The 23,263-nt window shown below is 39.8% G+C and overlaps 1 protein-coding gene across 10 annotated transcripts in view; it reads left to right on the forward strand.

Annotated features, from left to right (window-relative positions):
* Lama3 (laminin subunit alpha 3) overlaps positions 1 to 23,263 on the forward strand; it is a 293,352-nt gene that overhangs the window by 104,493 nt on the left and 165,596 nt on the right. For 8 of the 10 annotated variants that reach the window (XR_012447103.1, XR_012447104.1, XR_012447105.1 and 5 more), the window contains one exon: positions 8,003 to 8,137. The exons of the other annotated variants lie outside the window; for them this stretch is intronic. Coding sequence is in view for 4 of the 8 variants with exons in the window: in XM_074070183.1 (XP_073926284.1) it covers positions 8,003 to 8,137 (135 nt within the window). In the remaining 4 variants the exon portion in view is untranslated. Of the gene's footprint in view, positions 1 to 8,002; positions 8,138 to 23,263 lie in introns of those variants that run through there. 10 annotated transcript variants of the gene reach the window in all.

A 23,263-nucleotide genomic window follows, 5' to 3' on the forward strand; every position in this document is an offset into this window, starting at 1 on the left:
TTTTTTGCAGACTGCTAACCAGTTTTCCCAGCAGTTTTTGTTGAAGAGGCTGTTTTTTCTTCATCGTATATTTTTAGGTCCTTTGTCAAAGACAAGTTGGTTATAGTTGTGTGGCTTCATATCTGGGTCCTCTATTCTGTTCCACTGGTCTTCATGTCTGTTTTTGTGCCAGTACCATGCTGTTTTTATTGTTATTGCTTTGTAATATAGTTTGAAGTCAGGTACTGTGATACCTCCTGCATTGTTCTTTTGACTGAGTATTGCCTTGGCTATTCGTGGCCTCTTGTGTTTCCATATAAATTTAATGGTAGATTTTTCAATCTCTTTATCGAATGTCATTGGGATTTTGATGGGAATTGCATTAAACATGTAGATTACTTTTGGGAGTATAAACATTTTTACTATGTTGATTTTACCAATCCATGAGCATGGGGGATCTCTCCACTTTCTATAGTCTTCCTCAGTCTCTTTCTTCAGAAGTTTATAGTTTTCCTTGTAGAGGTCGTTCACATCCTTTGTTAGGTTTACACCTAGGTATTTGTTTTTCTTTGAGGCTATTGTAAATGGAATTGTTTTCATATATTCTTTTTCAATTTGTTCAATATTAGTGCATAGAAATGCTAATGATTTTTCTATGTGGATTTTATATCCTGCTACCTTGCTATAGCTATTAATGGTGTCTAGGAGATTTTGAGTAGAGTTTTTTGGGTCTTTAGGGTATAGGATCATATTGTCTGCAAATAGGGATATTTTGACAGTTTCTTTACCTATTTATAGTCCTTTTATTCCTTCTTCTTGCCTAATTGCTCTGGCTAGTAATTCCAGTACTATGTTGAATAGGAGTGGAGATAGTGGACATCCTTGTCTAGTTCCTGATTTTAGAGGGAATGGTTTCAGTTTTTCTCCACTAAATATAATGCTGGCTGTAGGTTTGTCATATATAGCTTTTATAACGTTGAGGTACTTTCCTTCTATTCCTAGTTTTCTTAGAGCTTTTATCATGAAATGGTGTTGGATGTTATCAAAGGTTTTTCTGCATCTATTGAGATGATCAAGTGGTTTTTGTCTTTGCTTCTGTGTGAATGTGGTTTATTACGTTTATTGATTTTCGTATGTTGAACCACCCCTGCATTCCTGGGATGAAGCCTACTTGGTCGTGGTGAATGATCTTTTTGATGTGTTGTTGAATTCGGTTTGCCATTATTTTGTTGAGGATTTTTGCATCAATGTTCATTCAGGAGATTGGCCTATAGTTCTCCTTTTTGGAGGTGTCTTTGCCTGGTTTTGGGATAAGTGTAATACTGACTTCATAAAATGTGTTAGGCAGTTTTCCTTCCCTTTCTATTTTGTGGAACAGTTTAAGGAGGGTTGGTATCAGTTCTTCATTAAAGGTCTGATAGAATTCAGCAGAGAATCCATCAGGTCCTGGACCTTTCTTTTTGGGGAAACTCTTGATTGCTGCTTCAATTTCATTTTGTGTTATAGATTTATTCAGGTGATTAATATCCTCTTGGTTCAGTTTTGGATGATCATATGTATCTAGAAATGTGTCCATTTCTTTAAGATTTTCAAATTTATTTGAATGTAGGTTCTTGAAGTAGTCTCTGATGATTTCCTGGACTTCCATGGTGTTTGTTGTTATCTCCCCTTTTGCATTCCTCATTTTACTAATTTGGGTTTTTTCTCTCCTCATTTTAGTCAGGTATGCCAGGGTTTTGTTGATCTTGTTTATGTTTTCAAAGAACAAACTTTTTTTTCATTAATTCTTTCTATGGTTTTTTGGTTTCTATTTCATTGATTTCAGCTCTTATTTTTATTATTTTTCTCCTTCTATTTGTTTTTGGATTTGCTTGTTCTTGTTTTCTAGGAGTTTGAAATGTATCATTATGTCATTGATTTGGGATCTTTCAGTCTTTTTAATATATGAACTCATGGCTATAAACTTTCCTCTCAGGACTGCCTTTGCTGTGTCCCATAGGTTCTGGTAGGTTGTGTTTTCATTTTCATTGACTTCCAGGAACTTTTTAATTTCCTCTTTTATTTCATCAGTGACCCATTGTTCATTAAGTAATGAGTTATTCAGTTTCCAGCTGTTTGCATGTTTTTTGTCTTTACTTTGTGTTGAGTTCTAGCTTTATTGCATTGTGATCAGATAGAATGCATGGTATAATTTCCATTTTCTTATATTTGCTGAGGCTTGCTTTGTGCCCTAGGATATGATCTATTTTGGAGAAGGTTCCATGGGCTGCTGAGAAGAATGTGTATTGTGTAGAAGTTGGATGAAATGTTCTGTAGACATCAAGTAGGTCCATTTGATCTATTGTGTATTTTAGATCTTGGATTTCTTCATTGATTTTTTGTTTGGATGACCTATCTATTGATGATAATGGGGTGTTAAAGTCTCCCATGACCACTGTGTTGGAGTTAATATATGTTTTTAGGTCTTTCAGGGTATGTTTGATGAAATTGGGTGCGTTGACATTGGGTGCATATTGTTTGAGAATTGTTATTTCCTTTTGGTCTATTTCCCTTTTTATTAGTATGGAATGTCCTTCTTTTTCTTGTTTGATCAATGTAGGTTTGAAATCTACTTTGTCAGAGATAAGTATTGCTATTCCTGCCTGTTTTCAGGGGCCATTGGCTTGGTAAATCTTCTTCCAGCCTTTCATCCTAAGCCTATGCTTATTTCTGTCAGTAAGATGGGTCTTCCTGTAAGCAACAAATTGTTGAATCTTCCTTTTTAATCCACTTTATCAAGCGGTGCCTTTTGATGGGTGAATTAAGTCCGTTAACATTAAGCATTAGTATTGATAGGTATGTGGTGATTCCTGTCATTTAGTTGTCTTAGTTGTTTGAAGGTTTGATTGTGTGTACCTAAGTTGAGGTTACTCTGTACTTTCTTGCTTTTTCTTTTCCTGTAGTTTGGTGCTACCTGCCCTTTCATGGTTATGTTGGGTTTCACTTTCTGTGTGCAGAATCCCTTGAAGAATCTTTTGTAGTGGTGGCTTTGTGGTCACATATTGTTTTATTTTCTGCTTATCATGGAAGACTTTTATTGTTCCATCTATTTTGAATGATAGTTTTGGTAGGTAGAGTATCCTGGGGTTGAAGTTACTTTCTTTCAGTGTCTGGAAGATCTCACCCCAAGCTCTTCTTGCTTTTAATGTTTCTGTTGAGAAGTCTGCTGTGATTTTGATGGGTTTACCTTTGTATGTTATTTGTTTTTTCTTTCTTACAGCCTTCAATATTCTTTCCCTAGTTTCTGAACTTGTTGTTTTTATGGTAATATGCTGTGGGGTGGTTCTATTTTGATCTGGTCCGTTTGGTGTTCTGGAGGCCTCTTGCATCTGTATGGGAATATCTTTCTCTAGATTTGGGAAATTTTCTGTTACTATTTTGTTGAATATATTACACATTCCCTTTGCTTGCACCTCTTCTCCTTCTTTAATGCCCATGATTCTCAGGTTTGGTCTTTTGATGGAGTCAGTGAGTCCTTGCATTTTCTTTTCACAGGTCTTGAGTTGTTTAACTAATAGTTCTTCAGTTTTTCCTTTAATTACCATTTCATCTTTGAGTTCTGAGATTCTGTCTTCTGTTTGTTCTATTCTACTGGATTGGCCTTCCATTTTGTTTTTGCAATTCTGTTTTGTTCTTTTTTCTGAGGTTTTCCATATCCTGGGTTGTTTCCTCTTTAATGTTGTCTATTTTTGTCCTGAGTTCATTTATCTCTTTATTAATCGTGTTCTTTGTTTCACTTTGGTGTTTATACACTTTATTTCTTCTTTTGCCTTTTCAAATTCTCTATTTTTGTTGTCTTGGAATTTCTTGAGTGTCTCCTGTACATTTTGGTTGACCATATCCAGTATCATCTGTGTAAAATTCATTGAGTACCTGTAGTATTTCTTCTTTTAGATTATTCTTCTGGGCTTTGTTGGGTTCTTTGGCATAGTTTATCTTCATTTTGTTGGAGTCTCGATCTGAGTATCTGTTTTCTTCATTTCCCTCTGGTTCCTGTACTAATTTTTTGCTGTGGGGAAACTGGTTTCCCTGTTTTTTCTGTCTTCCCATCATTGCCCTTGGTGTTGTTTTTGTCCCTGTACTGTGTGCAATTAAGAATTTTCTGGCTTGTAATAATAGCACTAGTGATATTTAGAATGGAAGGGTGAGAGGGGATGGAAAGCAAAGAAGTTAAAGGAAAAGGGTAAAACAAATAAGTAGAAAAAAACAAAACAAGGAAACAAAAAATGTTTCAAAGATATAAATAGCGAGAGATAGTGTACTAGTTGACAGTAAGCTGAACAGGCATTAGCGAGACAGAGAGACAATTGAAAATAAAAAATAAAAAATAAATAAAAATAAAAATAAAATAAATAAAAATATAAATAAATAAATGAAAAAAAAGTAAATAATTCCAAGTTCAAATGCAAGAAAGTTTCAGTCTTAATAATTTTGGTGTTCGTCCCTCAGTCTCCAATCCTGGCGATGGTGCCTCAGAAGTAGTTCTGTGGTTGTCTCATCAAAGGGTAAAAAAACTAGAAAAAACAAAATAAAACAAAACCGCGCGCACACACACACACACACACACACACACACACAAACCCCACAAAGTGTCCCAAGTTCAAGTGCAATACAGTTTCAGTAAGCTTTTCAGCATGCAGGTGTAGTTCGGTTGTTGTCTCATCAAAGGTAGTGAGAAAAAAAAAAAAGAGTCTGGATACAGTTCTGTAATGGCTATCTGCGGCTGTGGCTAGCCTGTCTGCTGATGTCAGCCTGCTGTTGCTGGAGGCTTTATTTATGCAGATCTCAGGAGTAAAATTCACACTCACCTGGCTCCTGCAGGCTTTGTTTACTCCGCTCCTGTGCGCGAGCCCCTGCTACAAGCTTTCCCCTTTCCATGCACACTGGGGGAGGTGACACTGCACCCACTTTCTCAGGCCTGTGTGTTTATTTACAGCTCACGTGGGAAGTGGGTCTTCCTCCCTCTCCTGTGGAGTTTTCCTCCCTTCGCCACTTTTACAAGCTTTCTCGCTCGTGGCTGCTGGGCATGTGCCGCAGCTCCTGCCTTCTCCGGCCCGACCCCCTTGTTTATTTACAGTTCTGTGAAGGATTCCCCTCTCCCACCTTTGGCGCTCAGGGTGCCCTGCCCTCTTTGCTACATGTCTTTATTGTTCTTACTGCTTATTACTCAGTTTCTCTTTTTTTCCTGGGTGGGGGTCGGTCTGTCCAGGGGGCTATGCTGATCTGACCCAGGGTTGTCCATTGGAGTACCATGTACAGCTTAGCTCACCTTGTGTTCCACATCTTCCCAAGCCGTCTGGGTGCCGGTGGCTCGGGGGCCCTCCTGGTTTCTCCATTTAATGTGAAGTGGAGATGCTCTGCGCAGGCTGGAGGTGTGGTGGAGTGAAACTTTTGCCTCTTCTTGGTGGTTTTGCCTGTAAGGTGTATCTCCAGCATCTCTCCAAGATTTTACTTTAGGAGGCATGCTTTCTGCTTCCTCCCTCTAGCCGCCATCTTGGAATTATCCCCATTTTATTATTGAAGGGGATTCTTGATGAATTAAAAGGGGCACCTTGAGAGTTCTGAGTGACATGACATACTCTGGGGCATGCTTTCCTGGGAATTTTCCTCCCTGTCTGGCATTTCACCTGCTCAGAAGGATGGGGACCATCACTGCTGGCTTGGAGACTTGCCAGCTAAGGCTTAGAGATGGACAAACAAAATCTGAGAACTCTTTTTGGAGCCTTGACAATAAAATAGAACTCAAGAAATGGTGTTTACTGAGAATTGCAGGCTTGCAATTCATTAGAATATTCTTTACTTATTAAACTTTAATTGCCTATTCTGAGTAGGCATGGCCAAGGCAGCTGTCTGCTGCACACTCCTTGCTCCCTGGAATCTTCAGTCTGAGGGATACATGGACAGGTAGACAAAACAGCAGGAGCTAGGAGTGGTGTCTGGGAAGACCATGAAGTCATGAGAGTATGTGGGAAAACAGCCATATCAGAGTATGTGGGAAAACAGCCATATGGCTAGGAGGGAAGAGAGGAAGAAAAGAAGGAAGGGAGGGAAGGAAAGAAGGGGAATAGGAGGAAGGAGGGAGGGAGGGGAAAGGAAGGGAGGGAGAAAGGAAAGAAGGAGAGAAGAGAGGAAGAGAAGGAAGAAGGAGAGAAGAGAAGAAAGGTAGGGAGGGGGAGAAGGAAGGAAAGGGAGGGAGAGAATGGAGAAAAGGGAGGGAGGAAGAAAAGGAAGGAAGGAAAGAAGGGAGGGAGAAAAGAGGGAGAGAAGGGAGGAAGGAAGAAAGGAAGGAAGTTAAGGAAAGAGGAAGGGAGGAGAGAGGGAGGAAAGAGGGAGGGGAGATAGAATTAAGCATGAACAAGTCAGATATGCAAAATCTGTAACATTGTTCTGATTCACCCTGATCCTTGATTATTGTATTAGAAAAGATAATTTGACAACTTTTTAATTAACCTTTTATCTAAAAGATTAAGGACTTAGGGCAAAGGGGAAGAGGGAAGATTTAGCAAAGTTTTCACATTATCTATTCTTTTAACCCTTGTAGAAAATCTTTCCAAAATGCATGGGCTTTCCCCTCCTTAATAAGTGAGGTGAGTCTGGTTGAATTTTTGAGCCTCTGTGGACCTTCCTTGGGGAGCAAGTTACAGATTTAGATTTTAATATAATTGATAGAAATGTGAATGTTTTCTATATGAAATTGATTCACATGTATATCCTATTTAGGACATACCCTGAAAGTTGATTTTAAAATTATTATCCATTTGCCTTCCTAGTATAACAGAAAGAACAGATGTGATTCACATCCTGATTCTGCCTTCTGGGCTCTGTGACCTTGGGCCAGTTAATTACACTTTCTAAGCTCCTTTTCCTCAACTACAAAATGTATACCTATCTTCCAGGGGTCCTGCTTGACTATATTATTCATGCATTCACAATGAAGTTAAGCAAACCCTCTTTTCTGGGAAAATATTTATCTATTTAAATACTATGTGATGCTTCTGGGTCCTGTGGCGAATGTGATTTTCACTTCCCTGTTTCCCCGAATGTAGTGATTAAACCCACAGAAGTTATTCCCTACAATTCCTACATGTGACTGGGTAGTTCTGCTGCTTTTGCTGGGGGTTCTGCTGGGGCAGCTGGCATCTTTCTCCACATGGCCCCTCGTCCTGGAGGTGGCCAGACTGGGTCCCTCTGTGATGGTCTCAAGACACCCATAGGGAGAGAGTGGAAACTGTAAGGCTTGCAGCAACCTGGGCTCAGAAGTCACAGGATATCACTTTCCCCTCATTCCATGGGTCAAAGCAAATCATATGCCAATAAGTGATTTTTAAAAACCCAAGTGCCTGAAAAAGAAACAGAGCTAAAATGGGGGCAGGGGTACTATTTGTATAGCTGGGTCAGAGAGACCTCCTGAGGATTGACAGTTGAAAGATGGGAAAGGGGCAGTGGGTCAACAAGCAGGCAGAGAGAATAGCCTGAGCAAAGTCCCTAAGGGGGAAAGCACTTCATTGGGGCCAGGCTGCTATAAAAGGCCGTGTGCCTGGAGGATTAAGTGAGACAATCCAAGGGAAGCTCCTAAAGCTACATCTGTCAGTTAACAGGGCTGGATTTGTGTTGGTTTCTTTTCTTCTAAAACAATGGAAAGTGGAAGGTATGGATATGTTTAACTCAAGATTGCCTTTAGATGGGACTCTGTCAAATTGAACTTCTACTCTACAAGTCTCAGATTTGGAAGGGAAAAAATACTTCCATATGCATAGACATTGAAAGATTGGAATTGTATTGCAAACCAGTGCCCATCCCTAGATGTTTATAAATAGTGCCTCTGACCTCCCTGAACCTTTACTATTTCCCTTCAAGAGGTAGCCTTCTAGGTTGAGTAGCCATAGATCATTCCAATCTGTACTTCCATGACAGAAGTATGGGGGAGGGAGACATTAACAAAGGAGTGGAGGTGGCCCCTTCTGAGGTCTCTTGTTCCTCCCAGGTTGTGACTGCAACTTGGAAGGTGTTCTTCCTGAAATATGTGATGACCACGGAAGGTGCCTGTGCCGCCCGGGGGTTGAAGGCCCTCATTGTGACTCCTGCTGCTCTGGTTTCTATTCATTTCCTATTTGCCAAGGTAAGTGAGCAAAATACATCATCAATCTTCCAAGATAAATTTTCTCCTTAGGAAATGCAGGGATCTTTCTGGCAGGGTGGTGTGGCCTGCAGCATAATAAATTAGCTCTGGCTTTCATATGCTCATAACATGTCACTATCCTCTTGGGACCTTGTTACTTCCCAACTCTAGTCTTTCCAGCCCTCTCTTTCTTCCTTCTTGGTGGTCAAGCTCCTGAGCTGTGAAGTCAGCTGCCCAGATTCAAATCCTGGCTCTGGAGAGGAGGTGGTATCTTAGCAATGTGTGGGGTCTTGCCAGGTGGGCAAGAGGAGGAAGTGGGTGCTCTAGGGAGAGGGAATAGGGTGTGCAAAGTTGTAGACACAGGAAACCCTAAGCCTCTCTTTCCCCATCTGTTTTGTAGCCTAGTGTCCCATCTTAGCAAGGACAAAAGGGCAGAGGGTAGAGGTGATGTCTAGAGCATAGTAGGTATACAGTAAATGTTGGGTGGTTGAACAAAAGAGTGGATGAATTTGACCCAGTTCTCCCTGCCTGCTACCCTCTGCTGCCATTGTTCTTTCCCTGTGGCCAGTGTTGTAGGGGAAGGGAAGACAGAGAAGATGAAAAGACTGTCAGTCAGGCCTCCAGGCAGGAAATAAACACCACTTCAGGTGTTAGGAACAGAAAGAGACTTACAATGGGTAAGAAGGCACTCAACTGAGTTGCACACAGCTAGAGTAGCAGACTGTAGGCCCAGCTTTCAGGAGGACCCCACTAGAATGGCTGAGTTTCAAGCCCAGACTGCCCCAGAATAGGGGAAGGTTGGGAAGACCACACTGCTGCTGCCTTCACAGGCATCCCTTGGAGTCCAGGAAGCCAGAGCACAGCTGCAGCAATGCTCAGCAAATAACAGAAAGGCAGCCTCCTTCTTGCTTCTCAGCTTTCTAATCTTCAGATAGTTCTCATTTTTAAGAGCCAATCAAAGCCTCAAGAGCCTAGCTCTAGGCAAGTGCTATTTGTAGCTTTCCAGCCTCTGAACACAGGAGGAGGTTGGAGTAGGCATTGAGCAGTCTCACTGGCAAGACCAGCCACACTAAGGAGACATCCTCTGCTAAGCCAAAGGCCAAAGTAGTGAAGAGCAAGGGCCACACTGGCTGTCACCTTGGGCCAGTTACTTAACTTCTCCGGTCCTAATACTAGTGCCTCTCTCATAACGCTGGTGGGGGGGTCACATATGCACTGACATGCGAAGCTCTCAGAGTGTAGAAAGTACTCCCTCATATGGTAATATGTTAGATATTGTTCTTTTACCCTTCTTCTGGCCCATCTGTCCTCCGCATTTGCTTATATGTCTGAATGCCATGCTCCAGACCCTTCCTTCTCCTCCTGGCCCTGGTATACCCTATATTGGCCCTCATTTCTCAGTCTTCACCTCTCTTGAGCCATGGGAGAGCTCATCTCTCCCTGCCCATATACCGAATCACCTGGCAAATGGAAGAATAAGGAAAAGAAGAGGTATCTTTTCTTTCTCTGTCTTGAAATGCAGTATCAGAAGCTGGAGTTTCTGGTGCATTGTGTAAATCATACTACAGGTGGATTCTGTACCAGACTGGCTCTGTGATCTGACTTTTCCTTGTACTTAACATTATTTCTGTGAAAGCTATCCCAAATAATAAAGTTTTTGAGCACAAGTTGGATACTCTTTACATTGCTGTTTTAAGCTGCAGACACTGAATCTCCTGCTGGTAAGATGAATAACTAGCAGGAGAGAGGTGGAAGGAAGCCTCCCAATTTCAAGGTCCACCAAAGGCCAAGTCTGAAGAGGCTTACGGGGCCAGTAGGCTGGATGATGAGTAGTGAAGACGGCCTCTGCTCAGTAAAAGCAGGAGATGAAGGCGTTGGGAGAGGGAGAGTCGAGTAACTTGTCTCGCTCTCATCTAGCAAATATTTAGAATGGGTCTGTCATAGTAGGCACTGTTTACTCATCTTCTGGGTTTTTTTTCCCACACCTTTAATTATATCTTAAATGTAGGCTCTTTGGAGGCAAGGAGAGGACAAGAATTTCTCATGTTAATTTTCTGTATAATCCACTAATATTTACATTATTCTTATTTATCTGCCATCCTTTTAAGAAAAGCCAAATATTCTGTGACTAAAAGTGTCTCAGCAGTTTTCCTTTTTTTCTCCTGTATTCTAGTTAAAACTGCAGACTCATTCTGGTAGAATGAATTACAAATATTCCAACTTGTCAATCATATGGACAACAAAGTCAAATGCAAAGGTAGAAAATAACACAAGCTTTTAAGATTTTAAGGTTGTTCTTTTCCACATTTCTTTACCACTACAATGAGTTCATTATAAGGCAGGTAGAAAATACAAAATTGTGTTCAAGATAAGGTAGAAAGGAGATGGGGCTTTCAGAATGTTAAAGAACTCAGTAAACACCTTCTCCAATAAAACAAAAAGGTAATTGGTGAAAATATTTTAAACAATCATTTAATGTCTCTGTACGTTGTTCTAAGGGAGTCCATCAAATGAAGAGAAATGTATCAAAAAAGATCTGAATGTCAGAACAGCAAGAATCTGTGACATTGAGCTAGAACCTTCTGTACTACCACCCATTCCCACTCCATTTTATAGGCGCTCTACCCAAGGCATGTGTGGCCAGGAAGATGGGAGCTCTCTTCGTCTAGGACCCCAGTTCAGGGCAATAGTTCCACCCTGTGAAGGACAGGCTGCTGAGTTTCTCATCATTCTGAGTAGGCTCAGCAGAGAGGACCAGGTCCCCCATCCCAGCTTATAGGATGGAAAGTCTAACAGGGATAATTTAGGCTGAGAATACTGAGGCCCCAACCACCCCGTCCCAGCTGACTCACAGAGGGGGCTCTGTACTGGGAAGATGAGACTGAGAAGAGAGAGCTGCCATCTCGGCAGTGCCCACTTGTACAGTAGGGTGTCATCCCTCCCACTTCCGGCTCTGGTGGTACAGAGGTTCCATGCAGCAAGAAAGGTAGGCCATAAGGACAAAGTGCTCTGAAGCTTTGCCTGAGAAAATTGACTATTTTTTATTATGATTTTGGGAGCATTTCTGGGGTTTTGAACTCAGAGCCTCACGTTTGCTAGGTAAGCAGTCTACCATTTGAGCCAGGCTCTCAGCCCTTTTTGCTTTAGTTATTTTTTTGATAGGGTCTCATGTGTTTTGCTCATGGCCAGTGTCAGATTGCTATCCGCCTACTCATGCTTCCTATGTTACTGGGATTACAGGAATGTGCACCACATATGAATTGTTTATTGAAATGGGATCTCAATAACTTTTTGTCCAGGATTGCCTCAAATGATCTACCTGATCTCTGCCTCCGGAGTATCTGGGATTATAGGTTTGAGCCACTGCCCCTGGCCAGAATTGAGTATTTTGAATACAATATACTATTTTGAATACATCCATAGTCAAGGGTGTCAGAAAATAATGAAGATCTTGATGTATATTACTGAAGAGGAGACTGGTAGCTCTGACATAGCAAAGCAGCAAATTAGCCAGAAGTATAATAAAGAGAAACAGAGAAAGCAACAGACAAGCCTTCCTAATTTCATAGATGGAGAAGGCTGTATATATGTGCTATGGGACAGACTCAAAAATATCCCCAACTGCACACAAACCATTAACACAGGGATGGACCTCTGTGGCATCAGGGGCTTAAGCACTACCTCTGACCAAACACTGATTAATGAGCTGCTTGGCCTCAATGGCAGGTCCTATGTCTATGGAATCAGGTTGAAAATTAGTATGGTAGGGCTGTCCGAGTGGCTCAAATGGTAGAGCACTTCCTAGCAATTGTGAGGCCCTGAGTTCAATTCCCAGTGCCACCAAAAAAAATAATAATATGGTTGTTCTTGACCATCTAGAGATTGTATGCATGCCAAGGCAGTGCTCTCCCAGCAGTGATCAAAAAGGGAAAATCTGAACTAACAGACCTTGGATGAATATAGGAAGAAGGGAGCAAATTTTCTGAATTGTGACCCCAGCCTCCAAGTCCCACACACCTGCTGGTAAACATGGAAACCTAACTGACCAAGGTGGTATAAGTACAACCTCCAATCAGTATGTGGCTTATATCAACACAGGGGTGACCCTGAAATAGCCAGGCCAGAAGATAAAAACCAGGGGAAAAATCTGAGATTAGGTTCATCAGAAGCTGAATATTACAGGGGAAACAGACTTTGCAGAATTAATTGAACTGAGTAACTAAACAAATGAATAACCAATCAAGAAAACAATAACAATACTGGTGTTGATGGTGAAGCCATAGCTAGAATTCCTAAAATTTATTACTTAAGATGTGCAGTTTTCAAAAAAATTTGCATGTTCAAAGAAATAGGAAAGTGTGACCCATACACAGGAAAAAAGCATGTAATAGCATCTGCTCTTGAATAAGGACAGATGGTGGACTTCATACATGGACTTCAAAGCAGATTATATAAATCTGTATAAAGAAATAAAAGAAATCATGCTTAATTAAAGGCAGGCATGGGGACAATGTATCATACAATAGAAAATATCAATAAAGAGTAGAAATTACTTAAAACAATCAAGTAGAAATCCTACAGTTGTAGCATATAATAACTGAAATGCAAATTTTACTAAGACTTAACAGTAAATTTGAGCTGGTTGAAGAAAGAATCAGCAAACTTGATGATACACTGATAAAGATTATGTATTCTAGAAAACGAAAAAAATGAAGATAAACTAACAGAACTACAGAGAAACATGGGACATTAAGGGCACCAATATACGGGTAATGGGAGTACCAGAAGGAGAGATGGGAGAGAAAGGAAGCAAAAAAATAGTCAAAGAGATAATGGCTGAAAACTCCCCAAATTTGAACACACTACAGAAACTCAATGAACTCTAAGCAAATAAGTACAAAGGGATCCACATCCAGACAAAAATAAAAACCAAGCATGTTCTTATCTTCTTCCTACCCAATCCCTATTTCCTCTGTAAAATCAAAAAACTGAAAGAATCAGTCCTGTGGCCTTGGAATTCAATGCTCTGATAATCAAGCCTGAGTTCCAGCATCCATGGTACTAGGTGTGGAGTCAACACATTGGAACAGTATAAATGGAACCAGTTCTCCTGTGGCACAATTGGGGTGTTACAACCAAGAAGAGGAAGCAAAACCATGCTTCAAACCCTCAACTTTCTGAGATAATTTAGTCACCTCTAGATCCTGTAAGAGATTAGGAAGCCCTCGAATATTTTTTCTAAGAAGCTGACAACTGACATGAAAAGCTATTCAGTCAGCAACAGTGCAGGGAGATAATGCCTTATCTTCTATTTTTAAAGGATTGGACTGAGGGTTTTTTAAAAAATTTTTTAAAATTTTAATTTTATTCATCTGTGCATACAATGTTTGGGTCATTTCTCCCCCCTTATCCCCGGCCCCTCTGTTACCCTCCACCCCACTCCCTCCCTTACCCCCCCCTTACCCCTCGCTACCCAGAAGAAACTATTTTGCCCTTATTTCTAATTTTGTTGAGAGAGAGTATAAGCAATAATAGGAAGGACCAAGGGTTTTTGCTAGTTGAGATAAGGATAGCTATACAGGGAGTTGACTCACATTGCTTTCCTGTACATGTGTGTTACCTTCTAAGTTAATTCTTCTTGAACTAACCTTTTCTCTAGTTCCTGGTCCCCTTCTCCTATTGGCCTCAGTTGCTTTAAAGTATCTGCTTTAGTTTCTCTGCATTGAGGGCAACAAATGCCATCTAGTTTCTTAGGTGTCTTACCTATCCTCACCCCTCCCTTGTGTGGTCTCGCTTTATCATGTGTTCAAAGTCTAATCCCCTTGTTGTGTTTGCCCTTGATCTAATGTCCACATATGAGGGAGAACATATGATTTTTGGTCTTATGGGCCAGGCTAACCTCACTCAGAATGATGTTCTCCAATTCCATCCATTTACTGGCGAATGATAACATTTTGTTCTTCTTCATGGCTGCATAAAATTCCATTGTGTATAAATACCACATTTTCTTAATCCGTTCATCAGTAGTGGGGCATCTTGGCTGTTTCCATGACTTGGCTATTGTGAATAGTGCCGCAATAAACATGGGTGTGCAGGTGCCTCTGGAGTAAGCTGTGTCACAGTCTTTTGGGTCTGTCCCCAAGAGTGGTATTGCTGGATCATATGGTAGATCAATGTTTAGCTTTTTAAGTAGCCTCCAAATTTTTTTCCAGAGTGGTTGTACTAGTTTACATTCCCACCAGTGTAAGAAGGTTCCTATTTCCCCGCATCCTCGCCAACACCTGTTGTTAGTGGTGTTGCTAATGATGGCTATTCTAACAGGGGTGAGGTGGAATCTTAGTGTGGTTTTAATTTGCATTTCCTTTATTGATAGAGATGGTGAGCATTTTTTCATGTGTTTTCTGGCCATTTGAATTTCTTCTTTTGAGAAAGTTCTGTTTAGTTCACTTGCCCATTTCTTTATTGGTTCATTAATTTTGGGAGAATTTAGTTTTTTAAGTTCCCTATATATTCTTGTTATCAGTCCTTTGTCTGATGTGTAGCTGGCAAATATTTTCTCCCACTCTGTGGGTGGTCTCTTCAGTTTAGAGACCATTTCTTTTGTTGTGCAGAAGCTTTTTAGTTTTATGAAGTCCCATTTATCTATGCTATCTCTTAGTTGTGCTGCTGGGGTTCCATTGAGAAAGATCTTGCCTATACCTATTAATTCCAGAATATTTCTTACTCTTTCCTGTACCAACTGATATTAAGATCCTTGATCTGTTTTGAGTTAATATTGGTATAGGGTGATAAACATGGATCTAGTTTCCGTTTTTTGCAGACTGCTAACCAGTTTTCCCAGCAGTTTTTGTTGAAGAGGCTGTCTTTTCTTCATCGTATATTTTTAGGTCCTTTGTCAAAGACAAGTTGGTTATAGTTGTGTGGCTTCATATCTGGGTCCTCTGTTCTGTTCCACTGGTCTTCATGTCTGTTTTTGTGCCAGTACCATGCTGTTTTTATTGTTATTGCTTTGTAATATAGTTTGAAGTCATGTATCGTGATACCTCCAGCATTGTTCTTTTGAATGAGTTATTACCTTAGCTATTCGTGGCCTCTTGTATTTCCATATAAATTTAACGGTAGATTTTTCAATCTCTTTAATGAACGTCATTGGGATTTTGATGGGAATTGCATTAAGCATGTAGATTGCTTTTGGGAATATAGACATTTTTACTATGTTGATTCTACCAATCCTTAATCATGGGAGATCTTTCAGCTTTCTATAGTCTTCCTCAATCTCTTTCTTCAGAAATTTATAGTTTTCCTTGTAGAGGTTGTTCACATCCTTTGTTAAGTTTACACCTAGGTATTTGATTTTTTTTGAGGCTATTGTAAATGGAATTGTTTTCATATATTCTTTCTCAGTTTGTTCATTATGGTTTCTCAGTTTGTTCATAAACCATGCTAATGGTTTTTCTATGTTGATTTTATATCCTCTTACCTTGATATAGCTATTGATGGTGTCTAGGAGATTTTGAGTAGAGGTTTTTGGGTCTTTAAGGTATAGGATCATATTGTCTGCAAATAGGGATATTTTGACAGTTTCTTTACCTATTTATAGTCCTTTTATTCCTTCTTCTTGCCTAATTGCTCTGGCTAGGAATTCCAGTACTATGTTGAATAGGAGTGGAGATAGTGGGCATCCTTGTCTAGTTCCTGATTTTAGAGGGAATAGTTTCAGTTTCTCTCCACTAAATATAATGCTGGCTGTAGGTTTGTCATATATAGCTTTTATAACGTTGAGGTACTTTCCTTCTATTCCTAGTTTTCTTAGAGCTTTTATCATGAAATGGTATTGGATGTTATCAAAGGTTTTTCTGCATCTATTGAGATGATCAAGTGGTTTTTGTCTTTGCTTCTGTGTGAATGTGGTTTATTACGTTTATTGATTTTCGTATGTTGAACCACCCCTGCATTCCTGGGATGAAGTACTTGGTCATGGTGAATAATCTTTTTGATGTGTTGTTGAATTTGGTTTGCCATTATTTTGTTGAGGATTTTTGCATCAATGTTCATTCAGGAGATTGGCCTATAATTCTCCTTTTTGGAGATGTCTTTGTCTGGTTTTGGGATAAGTGTAAAACTGGCTTCATAAAATGTGTTAGGCAGTTTTCCTTCCCTTTCTATTTTGTGGAACAGTTTAAGGAGGGTTGGTATCAGTTCTTCTTTAAAGGTCTGATAGAATTCAGCAGAGAATCCATCAGGTCCTGGACCTTTCTTTTTGGGGAAACTCTTGATTGCTGCTTCAATTTCATTTTGTGTTTAGATCTATTCAGGTGATTAATATCCTCTTGGTTCAGTTTTGGATGATCATAAGTATCTACAAATCTGTCCATTTCTTTAAGAATTTCGAATTTACTTGAATATAGTTTCTTGAAGTAGTCTCTGATGATTTCCTGGACTCCCTGGTGTTTATTGTTATCTCCCCTTTTGCCGTCCTTATTTTTCTAATTTGGGTTTTTTCTCTCCTCATTTTAGTCAGGTTTGCCAGGGATATATTGATCTTGTTTATGTTTACGAAGAACCAACTTTTTGTTTCATTAATTCTTTGTATGGTGTTTTTGGTTTCTATTTCATTGATTTCAGCTCTTATTTTTATTATTTTTCTCCTTCCAATTGTTTTGGGATTTGCTTGTTCTTTTTTTTTTAGGAGTTTGAGATGTATCATTAGGTCATTGATTTGGGATCTTGCAGTCTTTTTAATATATGCACTCATGGCTATAAACTTTCCTCTCAGGACTGCCTTTGCTGTGTCCCATAGATTCCAGTAGGTTGTGTTTTCATTTTTATTGACTTCTAGGAACTTTTAATTTCCTCTCTTATTTCATCTATGACCCATTGTTCATTAAGCAACGAGTTATTCAGTTGCTAGCTGTTTGCATGTTTTTTGTCTTTATTTTTCTTGTTGAGTTCTAGTTTTATTGCATTGTGATCAGATATAATGCATGGTATAATTTCTATTTTCTTATATTTGCTGAGGCTTGCTTTGTGCCCTAGGATATGATCTATTTTGGAGAAGGTTCCGTGGGCTGCTGAGAAGAATGTATATTGTGTAGAAGTTGGATGAAATGTTCTGTAGACATTAACTAGGTCCATTGGATTTATGGTATGTTTTAGATCTTGAATTTCTTTATTGATTTTTGGTTTGGATGACCTATCTATTGATGATAATGGAGTGTTAAAGTCTCCCAGACCACTGTGTTGGAGTTAATATGTGCTTTTAGGTCCTTCAGAGTATGTTTGATGAAATTGGGTGCGTTGACATTGGGTGCATATAGGTTGATAATTGTTATTTCCTTTTGGTCTATTTCCCCTTTTATTAGTATGGAATGTCCTTCTTTTTCTCTTTTGATCAATGTAGGTTTGAAGTCTATTTTGTCAGAGATAAGTATTGCTACTCCTGCCTGTTTCGGGGGCCATTGGCTTGGTAAATCTTCTTCCAGCCTTTCATCCTAAGCCTATGCTTATTTCTGTCAGTAAGATGGGTCTTCCTGTAAGCAACAAATTGTTGACTCTTCCTTTTTGATCCAGTTCATCACACGGTGCCTTTTGATGGGTGAATTAAGTCCGTTAACATTAAGCATTAGTACTGATAGGTATGTGGTGATTCCTGTCATTTAGTTGTCTTAGTTGTTTGAAGATTTGATTGTGTGTACCTAAATTGAGGTTATTCTCTACTTTATTGCTTTTTCTTTTCCTATAGTTTGGTGCTGCCTGCCCTTTCATGGTTATTTTGGGTTTCACTTTCTGTGTGCAGAATCCCTTTTGTAGTGGTGGCTTTGTGGTCACATATTGTTTTAATTTCTGCTTATCATGGAAGACTTTTATTGTTCCATCTATTTTGAATAATAGTTTTGCTGGGTAGAGAATCCTGGGGTTGAAGTTATTTTCTTTCAGTTCCCAGAAGATCTCACCCCAAGCTCTTCTGGCTTTTAATGTTTCTGTTGAGAAGTCTGCTGTGATTTTGATGGGTTTACCTTTGTATATTATATATTTTTTCTCTCTTACAGCCTTCAATATTCTTTTCGGGTCTCTGAACTTGTTGTTTTAATGATAATATGCCATGGGCTAGTTCTATTTTGGTCTGGTCTGTTTGGTATTATGGAGGCCTCTTGCATCTGTATGGGCATACATTTCTCTAGATTTGGGAAATTTTCTGTTGAATATATTACGCATTCCCTTTGCTTGCACCTCTTCTCCTTCTTCAATGCCCATGATTCTCAGGTTTGGTCTTTTGATGGAGTCGGTGAGTTCTTGCATTTTGTTTTCACAAGTGTTGAGTTGTTTAACTAATAGTTCTTTGATTTTTCTTTTATTTACCATTTCATCTTCGAGTTCTGAGATTCTGTCTTCTGTTTGTTCTATTCTACTGGATTGGCCTTCCATTTTGTTTTTGTAATTCTGTTTCATTCTTTTTTCTGAGGTTTTCCATATCCCGGGTTGTTTCCTCTTTAATGTTGTCTATTTTTGTCCTGAGTTCATTTATCTCTTTATTAATCATGTTCTTTGTTTCACTTTGGTGTTTATATAGTGCTTTTATGATTTCTTTTATTTCTTCTTGTGCTTTCTCAAATTCTCTATTTTTGTTGTCTTGGAATTTCTTGAGTGTCTCCTGTACATTTTGGTTGATCATATCCAGTATCATCTCTATAAAATTCTCATTGATTACCTGTAGGAATTCTTCTTTCAGATTATTCTTGTGGGCTTCTTTGGCATACTTTATCTTCATTTTGTTGCAGTCTGGGTCTGAGTATCTGTTTTCTTCATTTCCCTCTGGTTCCTGTACTAATTTTTTTGCTGTGGGGAACTGGTTTCCCTGTTTTTTCTGTCTTCCCATCATTGCCCTTGGTATTGTTATTGTCCATGTTCTGTGTGCAATTAAATATTTTCTAGATTATTTTCTAGTATTATTATTTGTATTAATAAGAATGGTGATAATTAGAATGGACGGTGAGAGGAGAGGGAAAGCAAAGAAAGTAAAGAAAAAGGGAAAAACAAATAAGTAAAAAAACAAAACAAACAAACAAACAAAAAGTTTCAAAGATATTAACAGGGAGAGATAGTGTACTAATCAACAGTAAGCTAAACAGGCATTAGAGAGACAAGAGACAGGATTAAAAAATAAAATTAAGAAAAAATTCTCCAAGTTCAAATGCAAGAAATTTTCAGTCTTAATAATTTTGGTATTAGTCCCTCAGCCTCCAATCTTGGTGATGGTGTCTCAGAAGTAGTTCTGTCATTGTCTCATCAAAGGGGAAAAACAAACAAACAAAGAAAAAAACCGTAAAAAAATCTAAAACACCACTAGTGTCCCAAGTTCAAATGTAATACAGTTTCAGTAAGTTTTTCAGCATGCAGGTGTAGTTTGGTTGTTGTGTCATCAAAGGAAGAGAGAGAAAAAAAAAGAAAAAGAGTCTGGAGACAGCTTTGTGAATGTCTATCTGAGGCTGTGTCTCACCTGCCCGCTGCTGTCAGCCTTCTGTTGCTGGAGGCTTTATTTATGCTGATCTCAGGAGTGAGCTTAACACTCACCTAGCCCCTAAGGCTTTTTTTATTTAGAGTTCTCCTGGGTGTGATCACCACTGTTAGAAGCTTCCCCTTTCCAAGCACACTGGGGGAGGTGACACTACATCTGCTTTCTGAGGCCAGTGTGTTTATTTACAGTTCATGTGGGAGATGGGCCTTCACCCCTCTCCTGTGCAGTTTTCCTCCCACCACCACTTTTACAAGCTTTACTGATCCTGGTTGCTGGGCTTGTGCCGCCACTCCTGCCTTCTCCAGCCAGTTTGTTTATTTGCAGTTCCGTGAGGGATTGCCTCTCCCTCCCTCTTTGGCACTTAGGGCGCCCTGCCCTCCTTGCTACATGTCTTTTTTGTTGTTGTTTATTATTCAGTTTTTTTCTTTTTTCCCTGGGTGGGAGTCGGTCTGTCCAGGGGGCTATGCTGATCTGGCCCAGGGTTGTCTGTGGGAGTACCACGTGCTGGTTAGCTTACCCTGTGGTCTGTGTCTTCCCAAGCTGTCTGGGAGCTGGCATCTGGCAGCATGGGGGCCCTCCTGGTTTCTCCATTTAACGTGGAGTGGGCATGCTATGCACGGGCTGGGGGTGTGGAGGAGTCAAAGTTTTGCCTCTTCTTGGTGGTTTTTCCTGTAAGGTGTATCTCCAGTGTCTCTCCAGGATTTTACTTTAGGAAACACGCTTTTTGCTTCCTCCCTCTAGTCGCCATCTTGGAATCTGAGTCATCCTGCTTCTGCTTTCCGCTTTGAGATGTTAACAAGTTGCCAAGATCCTGGACAGACTGTTGACAGCTTCTTCTTACTCTATTTAATACTGAAGAGTGGTGCCCAGATTTATCCTGGCGTGAATTTTTTTTTTAATAATGAGAATTTACTTTCTCATGTGTATTTTTGTTAGAGTTGGTTTGGATTTCTGCTTCCCAAAGTCTCTCAAACCTCTTGGACTTCCCAGAGGCGGGAAAATGGCAAGGTTTGCTCACAGCCTTGTTGAGGAAGGTGGAGTGTTGTCTAGAGGAACACCGGCACACACATTCTGGCTTAAATGTTTGTGGTCAGCCCTCCTGGATCCTGTCTGTGGTTCAAAGTCATGGCTCCAGTGAAGAAAGAAGGGCTCACCCTGTAAGACAGAAAGACTGGTCGATCATGTGCTCTAATGCCTCCTTCCTCCCTCCCTAGCTCTACTCAGTCTACTCAGGAGTGGATGGGGAGGCATTATTTTGGCTTTGATATTCAAGCTGGAGCAGGTGGTTAGATGGTCTCATGCCCTCCCTTAGTGGATGCCTCAGAGAAACCTGCCAGTGCTCATAAGCTGTTTCCCAGTCATACAGGAAATGCACCATGGCCTATTCCTGGGTGGTGTCAAGGGCTCTCTTGAAGTTTGTTGCTTCAGGTTTGAACCATTCTGGGAAGAAGTTGGATGACCAAAAATTCTGTCTTGCTGCTCTCCTTACCTTTGTGCTTGCATTTTTTTTCTGACATTTCTGACAACTTTTGTGATCTTTTCTAGGGAGAGTAGAGTACTTTATCCATTGGATCTCAGAGTCAAAACAACAGGGCCCAAATTGCTACATCAAGTGGCCCAGTATACCCAGCCAAAAACTTTTCCAATGGCTTTGCTCTTTATTGCTTTAAGGATTTTCAAAGTCTTCTTTAAAGGAAATTTTAAAGCATGTCTTAGCTGTTCTTGCCAACTGCAGACCTGGATTTATGTTTTGTATTAAATTAATTGACTCCAGACTTTTGTAAGTACAATGCTGTATTCTTCTTGTTTTGACTTTGACTCACTCAAGTGCCCTGTAATTTTCTTTCTTAGAAGTGTACATTGAATCATTGATAAGAAACCAGATTGGAAAATTGTCTATATATGTATAAACTTAAGTTTATGTTTGTGTTTGGTTCAATACTTTGTCTTCACCCAGGGAATACAACTGCAGTTCTCTTGATTAACTTGGTCGGGGGGTTGGTAGAGGAATTACTCTTCCCTTTCCCTGCTCCCCTGTGTCTCATTTCTGCCTTCTCTTCTTTTCTCCCTCCTCTTTTTCATTTTTCTCTTTTCTTCCCCTCTTCTGCTCTTTCCTCCTCCTTTTTGAGTGCAGTTTGCTGGGCAGAAACTACTTAGCACTTAGAGGATGGAGGTCAAGAGTGTGGAAGCCATGGTCCCCCATGACTGTGAATTGAAGGCACATGGATGTGTATCTCCCTGCCCCTATGCCTTAGCCACATTTACCTGACCAGTGCCTAGAACCATCCCCATTAGAGTGTGATGTAGTCTTTGGCTTGTGATAACAGGTCTTTCCTTAGAAAACGCTTACAAATATTTTGCCAGTGAGTGGGTAGCCTCCTTATTATTAGCACATTCTCACTAGCCAGACAAACTAGCCCAGAGATGAGGACAAGGGCACCCAGCTGATGACAAATGGTACTGGGAAAATATTTCCAGCATGGAATGCTCCCCGGACAGCCTCCCAACCACTTTAGGGCAGAACAAAGACCATATGACTGGTAGGAAGGGCTGGGGAGTAATCTAAAGCCAAGTGTTGTGAAGTTCTTACTTGAGGTGCCCTTCACTTTGTAAATTCAATTTTTGTCTAAGAGAGCATTGAGGTGGTTGGATGGAAAGGCTTAAGATTTTCTATAGACTTAATTTATTCAATTCCCAGTTCCAGAGTGGATTGTGATACATATTTTGAGACTGTTAGCTTTGTGGCTTTGACTAGTTAGGTGCTAGCCTGTTTTCTTACCAGAAGTATAAGCTCCAAAGTCACAAGTAATAAAAGCATCTTATACATAAGGAGCTCTGTGTAACTTTTAATTTACCATGTATGTAGTGTTGTCTCACTCTCTGAGTTTATCACTGAAGGTGAAGAGAATGGCATTGTTCATACTAATACCTGTCTCATGGCCATGTTGCAAGCTTGAACAGGATAGCATATATGCAGAAGGTGATTAGGTCAGGACTTGAAAAAGGATTTCAATGACTTTCATGCTTTCCTTGAACAGCTATCTATTTGGCATGTACTTTGGACCAGGATTGTGCTTGATGCTGGGAGACATCAGAAAACATGGTGGACAAGCTCCCTGTCTCCTTGGACCTTTGTCATTATATATTGAGCATCCCTAATCTGAAAATACAAACTCCAAAATACTCCAAAATCTGAAACTCTTTGAGTGACATTATGATGTTACAAGAAGAAAATTATCCATGACCACGTGCAACAGGTCACAGTGAAAACACATATGATACAAATACCATATAAAATTACCTTCAGGCTATGTGTACAAGGTGCTTATAAAACAAACGAATTTTGTGTTTAGGCTTGGGTCTCATCCCTGAAATATCTCATTATGTATATGCAAATATTCACAAATCTGAAAAAAATACAAAATCTGAGACACTTGGGATCCAAGCATTTCAGATAAAGAATACTCAACCTATATTGTATTTTACACACCTTGGGAGTAAAACTATCTCTGACACAAAAAATGAGGAGTAGACAGAAAGAAGTAAAATACCTCAGAAACTTCAAAGTGCATGGACCAAAACAAATAACGGAATTCCATTATTCTGAAAGC

The sequence above is a fragment of the Castor canadensis genome, chromosome 4, assembly GCF_047511655.1.
Source record: "Castor canadensis chromosome 4, mCasCan1.hap1v2, whole genome shotgun sequence".
Taxonomy (NCBI): domain Eukaryota; kingdom Metazoa; phylum Chordata; class Mammalia; order Rodentia; family Castoridae; genus Castor; species Castor canadensis.